The following is a 22,969-nucleotide window of genomic DNA, read 5'->3' as shown; positions in this document are numbered from 1 at the left end:
AAAAAAAAATATTAAAAAAAATGATAATCATCTTTCTCAATCGTAGAGTTATTGCTTATTTCCTTACACGTTTAGTTACACAAAGTCATTAATATGTCTATAATGACTGACATTCAAATCGCAGTATCGTCCCTACCATGAAAGCTTAGTCAATTATATCGTTATTACGAATTGCGTCCGACAGATATAGATTGGTGAATGGAAAATGAGTGATGTCTCAGCCGAATGTTAAAATTGAAATTGCAGTATTAACAGTAGTTTCCTTTAAGGATGCTGTGTCTATTTATTGTATTTATTTTACAGCACTGAGTAAACTGTACATTGCACACATGCTGTGCTGTTTTTCTCGAGGCCTAAACAAGGCCGATGTAATTGACTCAGCGTCAATTGAACGAAGTCAGATCAACGGGAACACTTGCACGAGGAGTTTGGGAAAGTTAAAATGAGACTTTTGTCTTATATAATGATGTACTTGATATTGGTGTAGTAAAATGTTACGGTATATTTGTAGAAAATTTCAATCAATGAGGAGTATCCTTAAGGTGAGCGACATATACACAATATATATGAAAACATAGGCAGTGCCTGATTTTCATTGGTTCATAATATATTATGACGTTGTGAAGCACTAGATTTCTACAGCTATGCTTATTCAGACCAAACTTATTCCTTGCATAGATGTATATTTCTTGGAACTTTAAACTGACTGGTTTTCTTCCGATTCATTCAGCATGAGTTCAAGAAAATAGCCTAGATAGATAATACATGTATGTGACCTAGAAGTAATACTATAGATATAAATACATATATGTGCCATAGAGTAATATTCTAGATAGGTAATATATGTACATGTATGTTACCTAGAAGTAATATTCTAGATATAAAATACATATATGTGACCTAGAAGTAATATTCTAGATATATAATACATGTATGCATGTGACCTAGAAGTAATATTTTAGATAATACATATATGTGACTTAGAAGTAATATTCTAGATATAAAATACATGTATGTGACCTAGAAATGATATTTTAGATAATACATGTATTTGACTTAGAAGTAGTATCCTAGATATATAATACATGTATGTGACCTAGAAGTAGTATTCTAGATATAAAATACATGTATGTGACCTAGAAGTAATATTCTAAATATATAATACATGTATGTGACCTAGAAATGATATTTTAGATAATACATGTATGTGACTTAGAAGTAATATTATAGATATATAATACATGTATGTGACCTAGAAATGATATTTTAGATAATACATGTATTTGACTTAGAAGTAATATTCTAGATATAAAATACATGTATGTGACCTAGAAGTAATATTCTAGATATATAATACATGTATGTGACCTAGAAGTAATATTATAGATATATAATACATGTATGTGACCTAGAAGTAATATTATAGATATATATTACATGTATGTGACCTAGAAGTAATATTATAGATATATAATACATGTATGTGACCTAGAAGTAATATTATAGATATATAATACATGTATGTGACCTAGAAGTAATATTATAGATATATAATACATAGATGTGACCTAGACGTAATATTGTAGATAATATAGGTATGTGACCTAGAAGTGATTTTCACGGACAACCGTGATTGGTTAAAGACTAGAACTTTCCTGATTATTTCGACACTTTTTTTTCATTTGCTTCCCTCGTTATACACGAGGTAGACAAAAGGTCACGAGCCCGAGCCGCACAAAGAAACCAATTTTGTTTCCAAATTAACCAAACTCATCAGTAGCGACTGGATATAAAGATTGCACGCCGTTTCACATATACATTTATCTGGTTTCTGTGCGTATATTTATTCATACAAAAAAAAAGGTTCTGTTGTAAAGGTTTGTCGTTCAACGACAATTTTACATTGCTTACATTTACCACTTATTTTTTCTTGCATGATATTTTTCTTGTGTGAGGTGTTCGTTAACAGTTCCATCGCTATGTGTTCTTGGTCGAGATGTTGTTAACAGTTCCATCGCTATGTGTTCTTGTGTGAGGTGTTGTTAACAGTTCCATCGCTATGTGTTCTTGTGTGAGGTGTTGTTAACAGTTCCATCGCTATGTGTTCTTGTGTGAGGTGTTGTTAGCAGTTCCGTCGCTATGTGTTCTTGTGTGAGGTGTTGTTAACAGTTCCGTCGCTATGTGTTCTTGTGTGAGGTGTTGTTAACAGTTCCATCGCTATGTGTTCTTGTGTGAGGTGTTGTTAACAGTTCCGTCGCTATGTGTTCTTGTGTGAGGTGTTGTTAACAGTTCCGTCGCTATGTGTTCTTGTGTGAGGTGTTGTTTACAGTTCCATCGCTATGTGTTCTTGTGTGAGGTGTTGTTTACAGTTCCATCGCTATGTGTTCTTGTGTGAGGTGTTGTTAACAGTTCCATCGCTATGTGTTCTTGTGTGAGGTGTTGTTAACAGTTCCGTCGCTGTGTTCTTGTGTGAGGTGTTGTTAACAGTTCCATCGCTATGTGTTCTTGGTCGATGTAAACAACTGGATGGTGTGTTACTATTGGTTGCTTCAGGCTTATTTCGAGCGGAATTTCTCGACGTCAAAGTCGCTGACGGGTTTAGTACATATCGCTATGTCATGGGATCACATTTCTAATGAAGTGACCTTTTTGAGATAAGAGGTTATTTTTATAAGGAATTATTGTTCATCAATAAGCTTTGATTGAATGGAGATATGACAGATACGATTTTATCTGTTAAAACCTATTCTGTATCATTAAGTTTATTCAATGTTACCGACGGTCATAGGTAAATAGAAATGGGTGATTCAGTGAGAGTCGCGGAAACAGTCTGTATATATGGTACGTACCGTTAGTAAGGAATAGGTACATTGGAAATGTAATTGAAACCATTATAGTAGTAGTCGACATAAAGCGGAAAAAACGAACAGGCTCGAACATTACTGGCTCGTGTTACGCTGATTTGTATATTGTGCCTGGTGTCCACCAGAGAATGTTCGGGTATTGTTTGTAACGCGTAGCATGATGGCTATTTACATTTAATGTACTGAAATGAGAATTCCAGTCTTTTGCTACAGACGTCGCCCACCAATTATTCTCTAGATTACAGGAAGCGCTATAAATATAATTTATTTCATGGAAATAAATACATTTGTGTAAGATGGGTTTTTCCCCTTTTTTACTTTTAACATTTTAATTGTTCTGATACTATTGTGTGTATCTATATGCATGGTTAATTAATATGAGGCTGGCTCTAGATTATGTGATTAGAGGTTATTATTTTCAGTCCCTGGTCATCTCCCAGTTACTGACCAGCTGTGGCTACTTTGGCTATCACGTGTTTTGGACATGCATGCCTTATCCCTTAGGGAGTCATCACGCGTGATCAGTGCATGGGGGTCAGCATGACCCTTGCCGTGTTAGCCCCAACTGACCAATCATATAGGACGTGTATTCTGTGGACCAATCCGCGTTGCTCACTGCCCAGCGGAAATTCTGGCCATGTATCGCCATCTTACATTAGTCATATAATTCCGTGCGTCTCCACGTGTTTTTCAGCCATTCATATGCTGTGGACATTTGTGTTTATAAAACCCACCCCTTTTTATCCCACCCTTTATGTTTATTCTAGAGCCAGACCTGCTTATCATTTGTACCCCATCTTTGTTGCTACATCATTATATTCAGTAAATACACTCTGTTTTTATGGACGCAGGCTGAAAGCCTCTATATCCATATCCAGTAAATTACAAAGAAATAATAATTAAATAATATCAGTCCGGTGCAATGTACATGTAGCATTTGGAGATTTTTGTTCATTATATATAAACCGGTTATTTTTCCAATAATTGTCCAACAGGATTTCAAACTGATAAACAGTTTCTGCATTTATGACATGTTGGGGAAGACTGTTCCAGAGATCAAAAATTCGATAGCTAAAGAAGTGTTTCCTTGCATCCCGTCGACATCGTTTTTTGAAAATTTTCTGGGAGTGACCCTTAGTTCTGTTGTTATTGTTCATTTGGAAAAAGTTTTTCGTTACTCGACTATCATATATATTGTTCATTATTTTAAAAAACATTGATGACATCTCCTCTAGTTCTCCGATGTGAAAGTGTTGGAAGATTTAATCTTTCCAAACGTTCCGAATACGATAGCATTTTAAGTCCTGGGATGAGTTTAGTTGCCCTCCTCTGCACATTTTCAATCATATCAATATCGTTAATTCTGAAAGGGTTCCAGACGCTCGCAGCATATTCAAGATGGGGCCTTACTAGTGCTTTAAATAGTAATGTAAACATTGATTCATCTAAATACACAAATGATCTCCGTATCAATCCAACTATGCTATTTGCTTTGTTGACACTTAATTGTATGTGTTTTTTAAAGTTCAGATCTTCGTCGATCATGACACCAATATCCTTCTCACACGTAATGTTTTCTAGTTGATTAATGATATATTGTGGACTCGCAAGAGTTCATCAGTCATTCAATAAATGACCTTTTAACAACAATATAATTTTTGTTGTCTTTAATTTGCGAGTCATCTTTTTGCAACAAACAAGCTTCAGTCTCTGAACATGATCCAGGCTTACACAAATCATATTATGGTAAAAATATGCATTGTTTAACATTGATCAAATATTTATAGCCAGATATAAGAAACTAGATCAACATTTTTTGTCGTTTATGCCAAGGTTAAAATAATGAAACAATATACGTGATTAAAAGAAACACTTACAGCCAGGTGTCTTTATGGTAAGAAATCAGGATGTCTTCCAATTTAAAAACATTAGTAAAATTCAAAATGTTTCAACCTATTACACCAGCCTTATAATTCATTCATGTATTATTATTATTATTTTCTTATTCGGTAATTTTGATTTTTCATCTCCATTTTTCTTTTTTTTTCAGCCGACTATTCCAAGGCATTGAAGCCAACCAGATCAAGTTTGAAATCTGAACTTCCATCGTCTTTCCAGCGGATGCATCAAAATGATAAAGGTAGGATTGTGTCAAAAATATTATAAAAGTGCCATTGTTACCAGTGGTAACCCACAACTTTAACACAGCAATTACAGACAGTCTACATGGCCCAGACACAATGACATACAGTCCGTTAGAACAACCCAGACAGCATATAGAAAATCTTCTCAAATGTTTTCTAGGAAAAGAGAGTGTAACGATCGCCAGATAACGAGGCATTCAATGTATACTGAGCAGCAGAACGTATTGTACTATACCACGGAATACTTCTGTCGATATTGTATCAGAAAGGCAGAACAAACTTTCTGGTTATTTAAAATCCACGCCTGATTCACAGATATTTCCTAATCGATCGTTCGAACATAACGATTATAACAGTAGACTATGATGGTCTGGGCACACATGATTGTAAATATGTGCCTAACGCCAGCAAATACAATGTCGAACAATAATCGGGTCCAATCGCTATTTACATCGCGAGCAAATATTGTACTTTACAGTAACTCTAACCGTCTGTAATCACAATCAACTACACATTATTTGTGTTACATAACACAGAAACGCGTAGTATGTACATTTGTACATGTTGCTTACTGGAGAGTTCCTGATTATATTGATAATTCCCTTAAATTAATAACCACAAAAGTTTTGAAATCGTGAATGAGCTCCCTCGTGAATTAACACGCGAAAATCAATATTTTGTAAAGATAATAATGATTTCTCCATATGTGTGATGCAATTTTCGTTGTAAATGACAATCCTATTAAAATGAGGATATACTTCCATGCCATGTTCGCTTATACACGAACAGAATAACAGTCACATATAGTTCTGTACATCCATCCATTTATCCTTTTTATCCCAGAGGAATATCCGCTTGAGATCGCAGTTGCTTCAGAAAGTTTGACGGTTTTGTGAATTTTTGTTATTGGCAGAAGAGATAGGCTGACTACTGTTCGACCCTACACTAACATGCTGTTCATATCTGTTGAACACTTAATCAGCTACTTTGATGCCGTGCCCCGTTGTAACAAGTTTGACCTATATATTTTAATTATCTTGTTTTTTATTCTGTTTCGTTTCCCTGGACACCTGTGGTGAGCCTATTGTTGAAATAGCGTGACATGGTATCATACTACTGTGCCTAACGCCAGCTACGCTACTCATAACGTTATGAGTAGCGTCTTAACATGACCTTAACACAATGTTGCCAAAAAGACGGTTCCCGTTTATGGTGATGTAGATGTACAATTGGCTTCTTTGAATAGGTAACGTAAACAAAATAAATATTTTCAAGATTCAAATTAAACTTAGATTGTATTTCAATTTCCAAATGGCGGCAGCAGAATTAGAGATAACACAAAGTGTCTGGAAATATGCTAGCAGTATGATGAGTTCATTGTTAGTATTAAAGAGAGAAGTAATACTGTAGATATTAGTGTTTTATAAATGCTATTACATTGACTGTGCAATTGACACCACAACAGCTCTTCAGACCAGAACGTTTTATTAAAGGCACGTTTTTTTTACAAGGAAATGTAATTTCCAAGATGATAATGATGAAATAGCTAATTTCTATGGTCAGAAAGTACTCGTTTGAACCTAGGGGTGTTCATCATAAAAACATGTACAGTTATATTAAAACATAGCTCATGCATAGCAAAATCAATATGTATGGTTTCACGAGGTAATAAGGAAAGGTGGCTGCAAACTGCTTCATGACAAACAAAGGCAATTTAATTTTGTTCCGATAATTAATATTATTTTAACTCTAACTCTAGAAATAATTCTAGAAACACATCACCTTAGGAATATACAAACGCATGGGGCTCTGTGCATGCAAATGAAGTCTAAATGTCAACACATATACTTACGTCCGTTTATTTCGTTCTTATTCACTGCGGCATTTTGTGCATAAAACTGTATATGATAAGTCAGAAGACTACGGCAAGTAAGAGCTATATCATAGTTCATACAACTTTAAATGTATGCAATAGTCAATGGTATATGTTATGTTACTGTACGTATTAATGATAGGAGAGAAAGGACAATACAAGATGGCCTCATTAGTATCTAGTTTTATCGTTACACCGACGCATATTATGAACAATTCATACAGCAATACATCAAAGTACCTGATATACTTTGTCAGCATGTCATCATTCAGCAATGCCAACAAAATGAAAACGACCGAAGTGCCGTATCAAATTACATCCTGTATATTTCAAGCTCGCTTGTTGCTTCAATTGTAATGTTTCACTCTATATATCGCCCACACACTTTGAAGGTAAACGTTATCACTGAACAGATGTTTTAGTTAATGTTTTGAAACCTTCCGTATCAGGGCTTAAGTTTCATGGTGATTTGAATATGATTCTCAAATATAATTGATTCAATCTCAATGAGGTCGCAGGTGATTCGAAGAAATGAAAACGCCGCATCAAAACGTTGAAGATTCCATTTATTTTAAAAACAGTATCAAAACACCGGACATGGTTGAGTCTTGGCATCTGTAAAATATCAGTCTCCACAATATATTTCTACACATAACTGTCACTTGCAGTCAAATCATATTGACAATATGAAAATCAATTTCGGACAAAAATGTATAAATATGGTTCTGCATTAATAATTTTACACTAGGGTGACTGTAATATCTGCCCATGCCCATCTCCTGTCGCCCCGATCAGTAATTTAATGACTACAGATCCTTCCGATCATCCGACAGACTCGCCATAATTGTCCTCCTGACATTTGTGCCGTTGGTTAACGGAAACATATATACTACAGCTCTGTTTGTCATGACAATGCCAGCCTTGGGGGGATTAAACGTAAATTTACATAACAGCGGAGCTTTCCGATCCAAACGAATGGACCATTGTCACGATGTAGCCATCTATCTGTAGAATCCTGGACATAGTCTATACTCGACAAACCTTCTCCATTTCTGGTCCCGGAAGAGTATCAGTCATTACTGATTTCCGATTCCGTAGCCACAAGCTGATGTGATATACAATCACGGATTTCGTAGTTTTTTTTTGTTTTTGTTTTATATATATATACTCATGTATCAATAATACCCGTGCGGACATTCTACATGTCTTTTCGGTCCTGCTTCATTGTCCTTTAAATATTAGTACAAAAATCTACGACTTTGTCATTGATGTTACAACTGCATATATAATAGAACTTAATGTGAAAATGGAAAATAAGAGTAGACCGATAAGGGCTAAGAATAATGCATCCTTGCAAATATGACTTACTAGCTATATATATAAAGCTAGCGTCTACTGATCTTCAGGTCCTTTAGTGTGTGTATATTCCTTGAAACGGACAGGTAGGAAGAGACTGAGGAATGCTATTAAGTCTTTTGAAAATCTGTCAATCTAGTTCTACCAGATATGATTTTATCGGAATTTCAAAATTGTCGTTAAGCATAATCACATTTTTAAACAACCTGGGCATGACACCGTGTTTTCACGTGGCAATAAACGTTTAACCATTTTTATTTCGCGCAAATACTCTTACGCTTTAGTAATGATTTTTTTTGACAGACAAACGAACATGTATAGGAGAGTTGAAGATGCGATTTGTTGTAAATGTAATCGATAGGGAGGTTTATCAATATTGACATCGCAAAACATACTAATATATACTCAGCATTGATAATGCATTAGGACGTTAACAGGTAACTACGTGACCATATGATCACGGCTGATAGTGTATTTAGATGTGTAAATGTGAAAACGAAAGCTATGTTAAAGGAATACGGTTTAAATTAGATTTAAATGAAGCAGCTTACTGGTATGTGCAATGCAGTTGGGTTACCTGTTTATTTCATCCGATGGTTTTCGAGTGAAGTACAACAATGCACACATGGAAAATCATGCTATCAAACCAATGACCTTTAATTTCAAATTAATTAGCCAGAACAAACAGACGGCTTCAATACTATTGGTTTGGTAGTATACACAGGTTACATGTACATGCGTTTTTGTCCTTTGGATCAGAGGTGAAATTTCACAAATGGACGTTGATGATGCGTGTATGTCTCGTAATGGTATGTAGCTTACCAGGTTCAGTTTCTGTGATATATTGTACCTGCATTGTTTTGTTGACTGCTAAGACTTAATCTCGGTTCCATAGACGTGGTTGGTGTTGTAGATTACTGCTTAATAATTGAAACCTTTGCTTATAGTTCGATTGTTTCTGGTGTTACTCGAACGGCTATTTTTAAGTAGATACATGTATCCTACGCAGTATATTATGTTTGTCTTTCGAGCTATTTTAACTCCTCGTTGCAGATTTGATTGTTGACAGTCGGTAGTTATCACCCTGGCTGATATATTGCAAAACTTGTTCAGTATGTTTTATGTATTCGTGCCTTAAAAAAAAAAAAAAAAAAATAGGCGGTGTCATGTTTCTAACGAGTCTTCTCTAGTCCTTACTTTTATAAACCCTAGTGTCGACAGAAACAAAGATTGATGGTCTTTTTCTCAGTTTGTTTGGTTTGCGTGGGATGCGTCATTATCAACTCGTTAACAGAAACGTTGCTTCACAATACTTAGTGATATTATACAAGAATTTGCCATGTTCAAAATATTTTTTTTTTTTTAATTTTTCGTCAAGATAAAATTCTCACGTTTTATCAGAAACCAGCTGTAGTAGAGTTTTGCTGAAAGTCGTCAATAATGGAAAACATACATTTGAATTATTTGTTTTCCCAAGGTGTTATGCCATTTTTTTCTGAGGAAATTAGATCTTTAACATAATTTGATGCATTAAGAATATGAAAAGATTATTTAAAAATAAACACAATATATGATAGATTAAAAAGACAGTTGTTAATTTTGTAAAGTTAGAAATCGAGTGTGAGTTTACACGTATGTCAGTAAACTGGACCATTTACAATATAAAAAGGTAAAAGCCCCATTGAATCATCGATATGGCGGATGATTACTGTCAAAGCGACAGCGGACTGCGGAGACCAGGTGTCAAAAGGTGTCTGTCTAGATGCCTTCCCCATGTGTTATCATTATAACTGTAGATATACGGCGGACAGTAAGTGGTCATAACAAGATTTAGTCGGACAAGTATGGCACACACCAGACAGTCCTCTGCCTACCAAGTCATCTCCCGTAGTGTCCTATGGTCAATCACTGGTAATTTAAGAACGTTCTACACGCCCCTTGGCTATAACAGTATAGCATATTTTACCCACGAAACGTTATTCAGTCAGATATTCATTGTTTGTGTACTCCCTGATTAATTACGTTTCGTACAATACTTAAATCCATTATGCTAAAAATGATATATGTAGTATAAAAAGGTGATTTACGTATTAAGCTGTGTAATTAAGGCGTCATTATCATCATCTATGTTGCTAATAATGATTAACCAATATAAGTAAAACAGTGTATTTGTTCGGCATTTTGAGTTAATGTATTTTTCTATTGTGACATTGTTGAAGGACAGCGTTGCTTCACAGTTATATCAAGATATGAAATTATGTCCTAGCTGGACGCAAGCACACTAGTACATAGCACATGCATTTCATTTGCTAATGAGGGCGTGTCAGCATTACCATCTTCGTCGCTTGTATTTAGTGCAACAGAAAGATTTGGTTTGGTTTGTTTTTGTTTAACGTCCTATTAACAGCCAGGGTCATTTAAGGACGTGCCAGGTTTTGGAGGTGGAGGAAAGCCGGAGTACCCGGAGAAAAACCACCGGACTACAGTCAGTACCTGACAACTGTCCCACGTAGGTTTCGAACTCGCAACCCAGAGGTGGAGGGCTAGTGATAAAGTGTCGGGACACCTTAACCACTCGGCCATCGGGGTCTCAGAAAGAAGGGGCGTAACAATAATACTACGTTCAATGTCAAATGATATTGCCTACAGATGCAAAAGCAGAAGGTCCGATAAATATTTCCTGCTCTACGCATGGCTCTCTCGCGATGTTAATACCAACCATTTGAAACAGTAATATTGTTAGACAGTGAACGTCACGATTTGAATTTGAGTTTCAATGTCGTGTAGATGTGTTGATGGATACGTTTATTTAATATCGTGAAACGTTATGTCATGTGCCTACTTGACAACATCAGGCTTAGATAAAACATCATTTAACTGAAATGATTCCCAACGGCCTATTGACATTTTATTATTTCGATCAATTATATTGATAATGGATTTTGTCAAAGGATTGATTAAAGAAACATTTGGGTTCGAAGAGAATTTAATAATTGATGAATAAGCTATAAGATTATCACCTAACAAGAAAATATTGTTTATAAAGATTACATATCAAAAGCATGCTATCGGTTGTAAACAAGTTATATTTATCAATGGTACAAAAGGTACAAGCTCTCGTTACCCTGTTTTGTCGTTCAATGATCCTATAGACATGTGTTTATTACAGATCATACCTGTTTTGAAGGACAATGCAATACAGCTTTATGTAGAAAACAACTGTAACGCAATAACGAATGTGCACGCATGAGGAGAATACATCGATATCACCTGTGTTATCAGTAGACAGCCGGTCGTGATGTGTGGAACGTTGACGGATCGGGCTTCTGTTTGGCAGTATTACACGACCGATTGTCCGATAATCCTTCTGCTAACCGGATACGTGATATATATAGTGCGCGTGTCTAATTGTTCTGGAATATGTGAAGAAATGTTGTTTGTATGTTGATTTTCTGATATATTATTTTCGTCCGAACCGCTGATCAAGTTAATTGCGGTTTCGCAATATGCACTGTATGTAGAAAATTGCCATTAATAAGAGAACATAATTTTAAAGAATGAAATAAATCAGATGTGGAAGACATATATGTACCTTTCGTTGTTCAGTAGAAAATTTCCGTAACCTTAAAAGCAACATACAAATTGCAAGGTAGCCGACACTTACCATATTATATATTGATTTTGTGTAAATACGCAGTACTTTGTGAATCGTTGGGCTATGAGTCAAATGCCGCCCTTTGTTTCACGTTTGAGTCTCCATAATATGTTGGCTGTCAAACAGCCTCATATCTGATCTCTCCCACAGCGAAAACGTAGTCACCGGAAGTTAGAGGTTAGACCAATTACATATCCTGATCTTCACCGATATTGACATAGTATATGCGGCCATGCGAAAATCGTTTTATTCTACAATAGACAATAATCAGTTGTTGAGATATACACTGTAAAAACCACTATAAATGAGTTGGTGGTTTTCTCCAAAATCACTTAAAACATCGAGTCTATAATATTATGAAACTAATTGAAGTGAAACATTCTGGTGCTTCAAGAAAACAACACATTTCAATATTTACTTTTTATTTCATTCTTAACAAATAGGCACCAGGCTTAGTGCCAGTAGCAAATACCATCAGCGCCATTTATAGACACGACAGTGATAGGAGATCAACATAGCTCGAATAGTACAGATACCCTAGAGACAGAGTCAGTCGACATTTAGTCTCGTACAAAAAGATGACGGCCACTCTTCACTGGGTCTTATAGTGGTTATTTAAGTCGTCAAGCGAGGTGACTTATCGCGATCATTGGCTATTTATTTATCCTCATGGAATATGCACCGATGTTTAAATCTATCTTCAATAGGTTTAAACATACTTGATGTTGATTAAGCTGCATATTATAATTCACTGCGTGAACTTGAAAATTGTGTATTGTTTTGCTGAGCAAAAAGCCATATTGGGTGTCCTTGGATGCTTTTTATCCCGACTTGAAATTTTATATGTGTTTCGGGAAGCGTTTTAACAGCACAATCTAGCAAATCATTCCTCTGGACCAGATTTTATTGATGTTAGTACTTGTGTCATCAAATAATATATCTAAATTCCGAAGAATATTCTAATTGCGAAAGAAACATATAAATATGCTATACTATTCTGACGACAAATCGCAAGCATGTTTTGTCCAATACTGGTTTACTGGTTTACTATTACAGAATCAAGCCATGTCGATGAATTTCCTGAAATTTTAAGAACAACATGCGAAAACAAGTCCTCGCATAAACGTAATGTTTATGTACAGGGCCTTTGTACACTTGATGGATTATCTTGGTTTTTATTTGCTTGTCAAAAAGAATTATGATAATCATGTATAATTTCTTTTCATATATAACCATATATATGATAGAGTTATGGTTTCTAGATCAGAAAGCTAATATCGAAGACGCCCATTATTGGGAGGAATGCTCCTGGTTTCTCGTTCACCCTCACCGTAATACGTTTACGGTTTTTGCATTAAATTTGAAAAAAAGAACAGATTTAAAAAAAAGAAAAGAAAAATAAAGTATTTTACTGCCTGCCTGTTTACTAATGAAACCGTCCGCTATCTCAAAATGTTAGAGATAATTCTTCGTCATTCACAGATTTGTCTCTCATTTTACATTTCCGGGATTCTTCTGTCACCAACTAGGGTGTGATTTTTCTGTCACCCCCCTAGGTGTGATTTCTCTGTCACCCACTAGGGTGTGATTTCTCTGTCACCCACTGGGGTGTGATTTTTCTGTCACCAACTGGGATGTGATAATCCATCAGCCTTAGGCTATGACAGATAGCACGTGCTGATAAAAATATAATGACGTCATGGCGACAACCTAGGCACGTTACTACATAATACTGCGAGGTATATTATGGGCGTCTACAATGTTGTAACAAATGTTCAAATGGCATGCCAGGTATATGATCAATGTTCATCAGGCTTCGGGGATACCTTATAACATTTTGTCGTGGCAACTATTAACTGTCAAATCGCGTAAAACAGACATAAAGGCGTCACACACGTTAGATGTCATGGATATACAGCATATTGTTACTTTTAAAAGTGTACTAGCAAATTATGAGCTTAGGACAGACCTGCAATAATACTCGATCAAAATCTCAAAGTAAGCTAATTCGTATGAGGAGTGTCGTCGATGACGCAGACGACACTTACTCTTCTAGAACATCTTATTTTATTCTTCTTGTATCATTTTAGGAGTCTTCATACACACTATGATTTTGTTTGTATTTTGCCCTGAATTACAGATTTTGAGTATTAGTTATGTTTTTATTATAATACCGGCATTCTTTGTTGCTTTTATAACACCATTAACATTGTATCTGCTGGTAAAACGAAACAGACGCCACATACACTGACTTAATCTGACGTGGATGAAATATGTACATAAACACCACCAAGTAATGCTTTACGTTTCTGCCATTGTTTGGCTGTCTCTAGATTATGCTCCTTTAATGATGGTGCTTTTAGAAGCAGATTTCTCTGATAATGATCTTAATAGTTCTAGTCATTTTCTGGAATATGATATCTGTGAAATAGACACGTGCCGCATTTGATAGGAAGATCAAATTCTATATCAACGATGAAAATACCAATAATAGTATCAAATTATTATAGCAGTGGTCGTGTCAATAAACACAGCTGTTGTCAAAGATTGTGTCCATTTGAATACATGGCTGTGGTCAGTGCGATATCAGTCTGAAAATTATGGTCTTTTTGTTACAGGTCACCGGTATTTTACAGATCGTGGTTATGCCACCCGAACCCCTGAAATTCTTGCCACAAAGAAAAACTATACAGTGAAAAGGGGTAACCTAGCTATCCTACACTGCACAGTCCAGAATCTCGGCACAAAAACGGTAAGCAATCTCCATTACCAATATTCCAATACCAATATACACTACATGCAATTGTAATGATCGTAGCCCACAAAGACAAATTCTTAAGGAACCATGTCGTCAGCTATCAATTGCAAATCCCAGCGAATGTATACACTATAATCGTGTTAAATAAACAACAACTGTATACACTATATTCGTGTTAAATAAACAACAACAGCATACACTATAATCGTGTTAAGTAAACAACCAACGTTAAACATAAAGGGACATGAATAGGAGCTACATAGTGATTTCAGTTTTAGGTATCTTAGTGTTTTATATGTATGCATATAACAACTTAAATAACTCCAATCGTAACCACCTGAAGTTGCGCATAATCTTATTGAATCAAATGAAGATAGTTAATATCTGTTTAATCATTTTTAATTTTGGATACCATTTTGGATACACACAAATATTCAACCATGGGATTCTTACAAAAATTAAGTCATCTGAGTACGCATTAACTTTATAAAAATAGAAAATCAAATAAAAATAAAAACAAGCGTGAAATCGAAAAAAAAAAAAAAAAAAAAACCCACCATAAACTATATAATTATATAAATAAATCAATATATTTATTTGTTTAATTATTAGCATTGTATATGATAAAAAAAGATTCATCAAACGTTAAATAATTAAAACCTCGAGATGAACAGCGCATGCTGGCAATTACTCCTTTGTTTGGTAATAAATATATTTTCACGATCAGTACGACAGAAATAGACATGTCTCTGTGTTGATAATGAGATTTTTTTTATGATTGAAATGTAGATACATCAGTTACCATGGAAACATCACGGGATGCCGGACAGACAGTTTAAAAGTATTAGTCTTGAACCAATAATATATTATTTATATTTTATTTTATATTTAAACGTGCTTTTTATTCAGACGTGTGTGTTTTGCATTTCATTTAATGTCAATCTTCAAACTGATTAAGATATCAGTGTTGTAAAATTCAAGAACCGATTTTTATGATATTGTCAGAGAGCCACGGATATGACTCTGTGTTAGGACATTCACCGACAGATCACAAAGATTCATCGATAATTATGACTCTTTGTTAGCACATAACCAACAATTTGTAAAGAGTCATAGATATGATTCTGTGTCAGGATATTCACCGTATATCACAAAAATAAGCTTTTTGAAATTAACAAAATTGCAGTAAAGGTTCAAAACCTTTAATAAGCTCAATTAAATTGTTAATATTAGTTGAACTACTTGCCTTACTGTTAAGCACTAGTAATATGTGTCCTGTTGGCCACACTCAGACGATACTGCTGGAAGTTCAATAAATCTTTCTAACCAAGCCGAATGTAACTAGTAACTTCTAAATACGTTGTACTTAACGTATAGTTTTATAAAGTTTACCGAATATAGGTCAGGCCTCACAAGTCAAACTTCCTCAAATGAGCCTCAAACCTTTCGCGTATGACAACTCGTCCCTGGACGGAATCCATTATGTACCCATAACCCCTATAGCTCTGAGTAACACTCTGACACCAGCATTTCCAATGTAATATTTCTTCTCCATACAACATCTTGGAATGAACTACTTTAGCCTATGTGAGCACCAAAGCCTGTATCGGAACAGGAGCCCTTCCCTTTATCAACACCTCAGCATGTCATAAGTATCCACTTTTCCAACACCCCTGTAATGAAGTGCAAACTTCCATAACCATTATTTTTTCTTAGATAGGGACATCCGGAATGTAACAATGGTTGTCCCAATTAGAACCATGCACTTTATCTGGTATTTACATCAAACACCTAATATCACCGATAAGTTTACGTCTGAAATGTACTAATGGGTATGATTATCACCATAATATGCATATTGCGACGTTTCGTTCCAGTTTACTTGTGAAATGTCGCAATATTTGTACGAAAAGTGTAAAATTGTGTCTCTTCATTTAGTTAAATGTATAACGATCAAAGGAACAACCCTTACACTGTCGTTTGGGATGAAACAAACTAAAGATCCTTTCAAATACTAGCATAACAAGTTCATTAGCATTTTATGCAAGGATTCGATCTAGCGGCCTTCGGCTACGTAACCCTGCGTCCTTGCAATAAACCGTCGTGATTAACCTGTTTATATGTAGAAACGACATGTCGTTTTGATCTTTGTTAAATAAACACGAGAAAGGATACAAATATACGCATGTTCACGTATTCTGTTGTTCTGTTATAAGTAACACATTTAATAAATGTGTATGTTGAACAATGGATCATACCAAAGATGCTGAAATAAACTCAGCTCATATCAATTCATCTCTCCCTTATGTTTCGTTTTCTAGAACTAGGACCGTTGTCAGATAACGTGGACCCTGATTGTTCCCTGTCTAGTATACATCTATATCTGTGATGAAGATTAGATTCTGTACTCAGGATGTAAATAATTCATTGTATGGGAGGAAGTACCAGTCAACGGGGAGTCAGCGAGGCCAATATGAACGGAATCACGATAATCCTGTTCTACAAGTCAACTACCGATCCCCGTGTTGACTGCCAATCTGCATTACATCGTGGCTTGTCGAGGGATGGGTTGATTATGTGTATATGTAGATAGTGTTAGGTGGACATGGGATTAAAATGCGGGTATCTTGTGTTCCTATCATCAGAGTTCTTTTTTTGGTTTTCATTTCCTCTTACTTTTCAAGATTGGAAAATGTGAAATCTTACCATGTAATATAAAATGTATGGCACTTCTGAAAATGCGGTATCGAATTTCCATTGTGTGTAAGTAGGTTAGTAGTTTACTGTGAAAGTCCCCTAAACGGAAAAAAATAAGCCACATGTTTTAGATATGAGCCAGGTAACTTTAGATATTACATATACAAAACTATATTATATATGTTACATATATATATGTTACATATATATATGTAACATATACAATATTTTGAAGTTTGATACAGCTGCGAAGTATATGAAAACTTTTTTCTAATCTGTTTTCCCGACCTGTGAAAACCATAGTAACCACTTCAAAAGGCCTAAAAACTTTAAATATTTTTGGACCAAAATTATACAATTCCCTACACATTTTTTTAAAAACCTATTTTAAATTAAATATCTCTATCCAAAAATAAATCATGTTTTAAAATATTGTTTATCATTAGGTTTTTCTGCTATCTGACCTCCTCTGCTTCACATCATTTTCTGCATGTAACTATATTTCCTGTTCGAAAAATCCGAAAATTCATAATCTCGAAAACATTTTGTTTCAGAATTGTGAAGCCTGTATATACTTCTTCCTAATTTTCAAGTTTTTTTATTCTGCATATCATAATACAGGAGTTACCGGTTTAACAAAAAAAATATTCATTTATGGCTGGGCTATCTACAGAACCGGCTTAACAAAAAAGTATTCATTTATGGCTGGACTATCCACAGACCCGGCTTAACGAAAACATTTTCATTGAGGCTGGGCTATCCTTCTGTTGTTTGCTACATAAAGGGCACAAATGTGACAGTTTAGCTATTGTTTTCTTTACCCGGACGGGTTAGACTAGAATCTATTGGCAGTGCTATTCAAACAGAAGACAGTGTTTGTTTCTGCAATGGGTGAGGAGAGAAAGACATGTTTGTACACATTTTCTTTTGGATCTTAAGCTGCTCCTTCAAGCAAATTGTGTACCTATTTCCCATTTGCTTCTTTAAGAGTTGGTACTCCGTTGACAACTTTTAGGTTTTAGCAAACGATTTCCGAATATTCCATAAATGTATGTCATGCTCAGAATGACTGACCTGTATTGGTGGTTTCTGAGACGGTGTCCAACATGTACAGTTTTTATAACCTTCATATGAATAAGTTGCTAATGTTGTCAGGGGAAAAGGTAAAATAGTTCATCTTCTAAGCAATGATAATTACGCATATCGTCACCGTAACTGATTAAAATCACATTATTTATTACAACCACCTCGTGGTTCTTATTTCAAATAAATAAATTGTACATTGACACTGAAAAGAGCGTTAAATATTTATCGACAATAAGGTAGCATCACATTCTTGCAATCGATTCTGATCGATACTAAATATTTAATTAAAGTACTTAGGATAATTAAGCTCCGGTAAATCGCAACCAAGGAGTTATGTTATGACCCGTAAGAGCTTGATCATTTTTTGCATGCCGTTATAAATGAGAGGCATCGTCATCCTGCTATTTTTAATATCATGGCCAATAATGGACAACATTAAATGCATTTTGAAGATATGTTAATGACAATATAACACATATAACATAGGGATGGGTATACCACAAATGAAGTGGCACTTTAATTTGAGATTAAAATATCGATTCAGTAATCATTCAAACCACTTACCAGTGAGATGCCTATTTCTTTATTGTATCACTCGACATGGAAGTGGGAAATGAGGCGTACTTGTTATCAAAGACTGATATGGTAAGTGTTCTCCTTAGGAGTTGGTGCGTGGAATTTTGTGCATACCGATGGCTCCTAGTGTACAAAACCTCGTTATGCGATGTGTGGTTGACCACGAACTCACATCCTGGAAAATTGAACGGCAGCCAAATACGATCGGTGATCCATAGTGTTTCCTTTGATCTACTGTTGTATGTGTCAGTCGATAGGACGCTTTATGAATTAAGTCAGACAGATTATATGAATAAAACCTTACATTGTCTGTAAATATTGATAATTACTGCTTATTATGGTAACTGTATAGGATAACAAAGCCATGTACGTTATAATGTGATATATATATGTTTCATTTTGGCTTCATAGATAGATAATTATCCGATTAAAGCTGACTATCACAAACAACTGAATGGGAATACAATAATATTCAGCTCCATAACAATTGAATACAGATGTCATTTGGCAGTCAATGGCCCGAGCTAAATCAGATACATTTATTTAGATAGAAATAAATGATTTTACTGATAACCAATACTTCAACCATTAAGATCAGCTATGGATAGAGAATGTTACTAAGACAATGGTCTTAAATTCTTATTTGACGCTTTTGTGTAATTTCAAATTATATTGTATACTTTCCTTACGTTTTCAGTATTTGCCTAGTTATTGTTCTGAGAACAGCCATATTGTCACTCTAAAACACCTAGCAGAGATAATTTTAACACATAATGGTGTGAAAAATACTGATCTTATTGCTAGTCATTATGACCACCATACAAGAGACAAATGGGACCAATTAGGATTGATCATTTACTCATCACGATTACCCGACATTTAAATATGGTCACTTTAGGTAATAATTGCACCGATCAAATGCATATCTCATGACTGATTGCAGTTTCACGAGCAAAAGCAGAATTATTATCATAAAAGGACAAAGCTTATTATTGATGATGAACAAACTCATTTTAAGAAGAAAAATTATTCGGTTAACGTAAATGTCTGCATCCTGACTTAAAACAATAATATCTAAGTATTTGTTGTTTGTAACATTTTTTTTCTTTTCATAGCAATGACATGTATATTTCTGACGTTGTTTGGTATATTTAATGCTACGCGGACGCATACTAAATGTACTTGTAACAGTCTATACATCTTTCCTATCCTTAAATATGCAAAGTTACACGAGGAACATTTGAAGTAAAGATGATTGATGTACCTATAAAGAACACCATTATTATGATGCATGCTCAGTACCAATCCTATCTGTCAACTTGTCATTTCAGGAAATAGAATTTATATCTAATCGATATTATCAAAATGAATTTATTTCCTTGGTAATTTTGTCTCGAAAGATGATGAATTATAAATGCACCTGATAGGTATGGTGAATGATGCTTAATTGTAAGATTTTTATATGGCGTGTCAGATATTTATGGCACGTTGGCTCTGTTGACCTTTCACACTGGTGCCGATTATAGCAGAGTACTGGATACACACCTAGGGGCATTGTTTTAAATAATTCATTAAGAGATTCTGGAAATTGCTAGAACAGTGTAACATCACTGGGGAATCAAAGCGTGTAAATGATTTGACTGTTCAATAAAACCAGACAAGTTGCTAATTCCATAGCACTTGATACAAAGATAGCAGCTCTGTTTTACATAGGTGTTCTTGTTCTGAAAAGTGCTAAATATATTTATCTACAGTTGTTTGGTAGTACGAAATGGCGCGATATTAGATGTGCTCACTATGCGCGAATGATGAACGAACGCAATGAAATGTGTGTAATAATTTGATAAAGTTTTGTTTTATGAAGCATACATGAATAATACATACATAATAGACACATGTATACTTATTGTTATGTCTTATTGTCGATTTTTATCTAGATTATAAAATTAATTTACCAATTGTAGCGCTGCATGTATCAACAATGTCCAGGTGTAGCCCGTCTTTGTTCACCCTCAGGCAGTTACTGATATTTACAAAAAGGAATACCTGTAATATACTGTTATGTTTCATTTTGAACATGTAAGAGGGTTTTTGACACATTCAACGAGCATATATACTCACCAATAGCAATATTCAGTAAAGTCATGTTGTAATGGTCAATTAACATGTGCTTCGATTATCAACGAGCAGTGTCTGTTATGGTATTACGTCGTTGGTAATACAGAGATAGGACCTTAAGACAAAATCAAATTTTTGTTGATTTGTTCACAGTATTTTTTATGGAATAATCAATCACTATTATTCCTTAAACATTAAACATGAAATGTCCCAAGGGAAAACATTACAGCATCTATTAAAATGTCCTTCACTTGGGATTTGTTTACAATACAATAATGATTGCATATGACAAACTTCAGGATAAGTGCAGAAATGTTCCTGCTATTACGCCGTTTACGATAGTGATACTGATAACTTAAGTGTCATATATATCAAAGCCGCATTAGTGTATGAATATAAATCCCCGAATTTATAATTTATTTTAATCGCAAGATTTGTTAAGGAGCGGCGAACGAGGCTTAATCGATGTACACTTCACCAAAATAACACCCGGCCGTTGTAGTTTACATATTGAATATATTTGAATTTGCCTAATAATGATTTCATTTGAACATATTATCAAAATATTATCGTACTAATTGATCGATATATAACAATATGTATATAACAAACCATTTATAAAAGTTAGATCGGTGAAGTGGAAAATGTTTAAGAATACGAAAAATGCTAACCAGCAATTCAATAGACGTGCGGCAAAATCGGAATTCGAGTCTATTCCCTTTTCTTCTCATGCTAAGTTCCAACGAATCAATTATTTTCCTAAGGAAACTTTCCGGTTTGGTCGATTCCAGTCCCTTTTACGTTTCTTTTTGGCAGAATCTGTCTTTGTTTTGGCAGGCCCACGGTTTCGTTAGCCTTCTCATAGCGTTGAGGGACTAATTACATAGAAACTTTGTCCGTCAATTATTATTTTTGGGAATTTCCTCTATATTTTCATAAAGACACATTTTCCTCCAGTTTTTTATTCGGGATAATTTGTTAGGTAAATATTTTAATCTGAAAACTGCCAAGAAGTCCAAATGTAATCACTCAATATATTCCTTTGGGAGTATTGGGATTTAAGTTTGTTTTTTGTTTTTGTTTTGTTGTTGTTTTTAATACACCTGATTATAACTCGATAATTCTGAAACATACGAGTTTGCAACTATCAGCCTGTTCAACAAAACAGAGTGGAAGGAATGACTAGGCTAACAGCACTATTTTAAACACCAGCATAAACGCGCGTTTATTAAGGAATTGTAACATAGGATATTTCACTCTTTTTGTTGAATTGAAGTGTGAAACTTGAAATATATTGTTTGGATTATACAGTTTAATTGATTCACCCACCTCCAAAATTTAATATGCATTCTACAGGTTAACAAAATGACATTGTTGACATTATAATCTTGTAAGTTATATTCCCGCTGCTTGGAATTTCAAAGAAACAATATAACCACGCGCAGAATAATGAATTCTTCTGAAATCATATTATCAGATAGAAGACACTCTAACAAAGAACAAAGATAATATTTCTTCACTACTAATGTCTAATCTTACACGTAAATGGCGAATGATGCCCAAAAACTTCAATCACGTGACGGCAAAAGAGTTGGAAGAAACTGGGAACAGGATATCTTTCCAGACTCAAAAGCTGATACTATAATGTGATGTAAATTGATAAAGACTTTCCGGAAAAAAAACCAGAGCAATATGTTGTGCACCAGAAAAATACCACGCACACCTCTGAAAGCCGTGGTCGAAGTCTTTACGAATTGGAGAATGTGCCTGCAATATAAAACAGGAACACCCAAAGCAGCGAGGTGTGAAATTTGGGAGGGATGAAGCGGATTTGCCTTTCTC

The 22,969-nt window shown here is 34.8% G+C and overlaps 1 protein-coding gene across 1 annotated transcript in view; it reads left to right on the top strand.

Annotated features, from left to right (window-relative positions):
• Positions 1 to 22,969, top strand: part of LOC117334487 (zwei Ig domain protein zig-8-like) — a 78,558-nt gene that overhangs the window by 43,481 nt on the left and 12,108 nt on the right. The window contains exons 2-3 of the mRNA XM_033894143.1: positions 4,915 to 5,004; positions 14,511 to 14,644. Coding sequence (XP_033750034.1) covers positions 4,915 to 5,004; positions 14,511 to 14,644 — 224 coding nt within the window. The remainder of the gene's footprint in view (positions 1 to 4,914; positions 5,005 to 14,510; positions 14,645 to 22,969) is intronic.

This window comes from Pecten maximus, chromosome 9, assembly GCF_902652985.1.
Source record: "Pecten maximus chromosome 9, xPecMax1.1, whole genome shotgun sequence".
Classification (NCBI taxonomy): domain Eukaryota; kingdom Metazoa; phylum Mollusca; class Bivalvia; order Pectinida; family Pectinidae; genus Pecten; species Pecten maximus.
The sequence above is the reverse complement of the archived record's forward strand: the minus strand, read 5'-3'. Positions and strand labels throughout refer to the sequence as shown.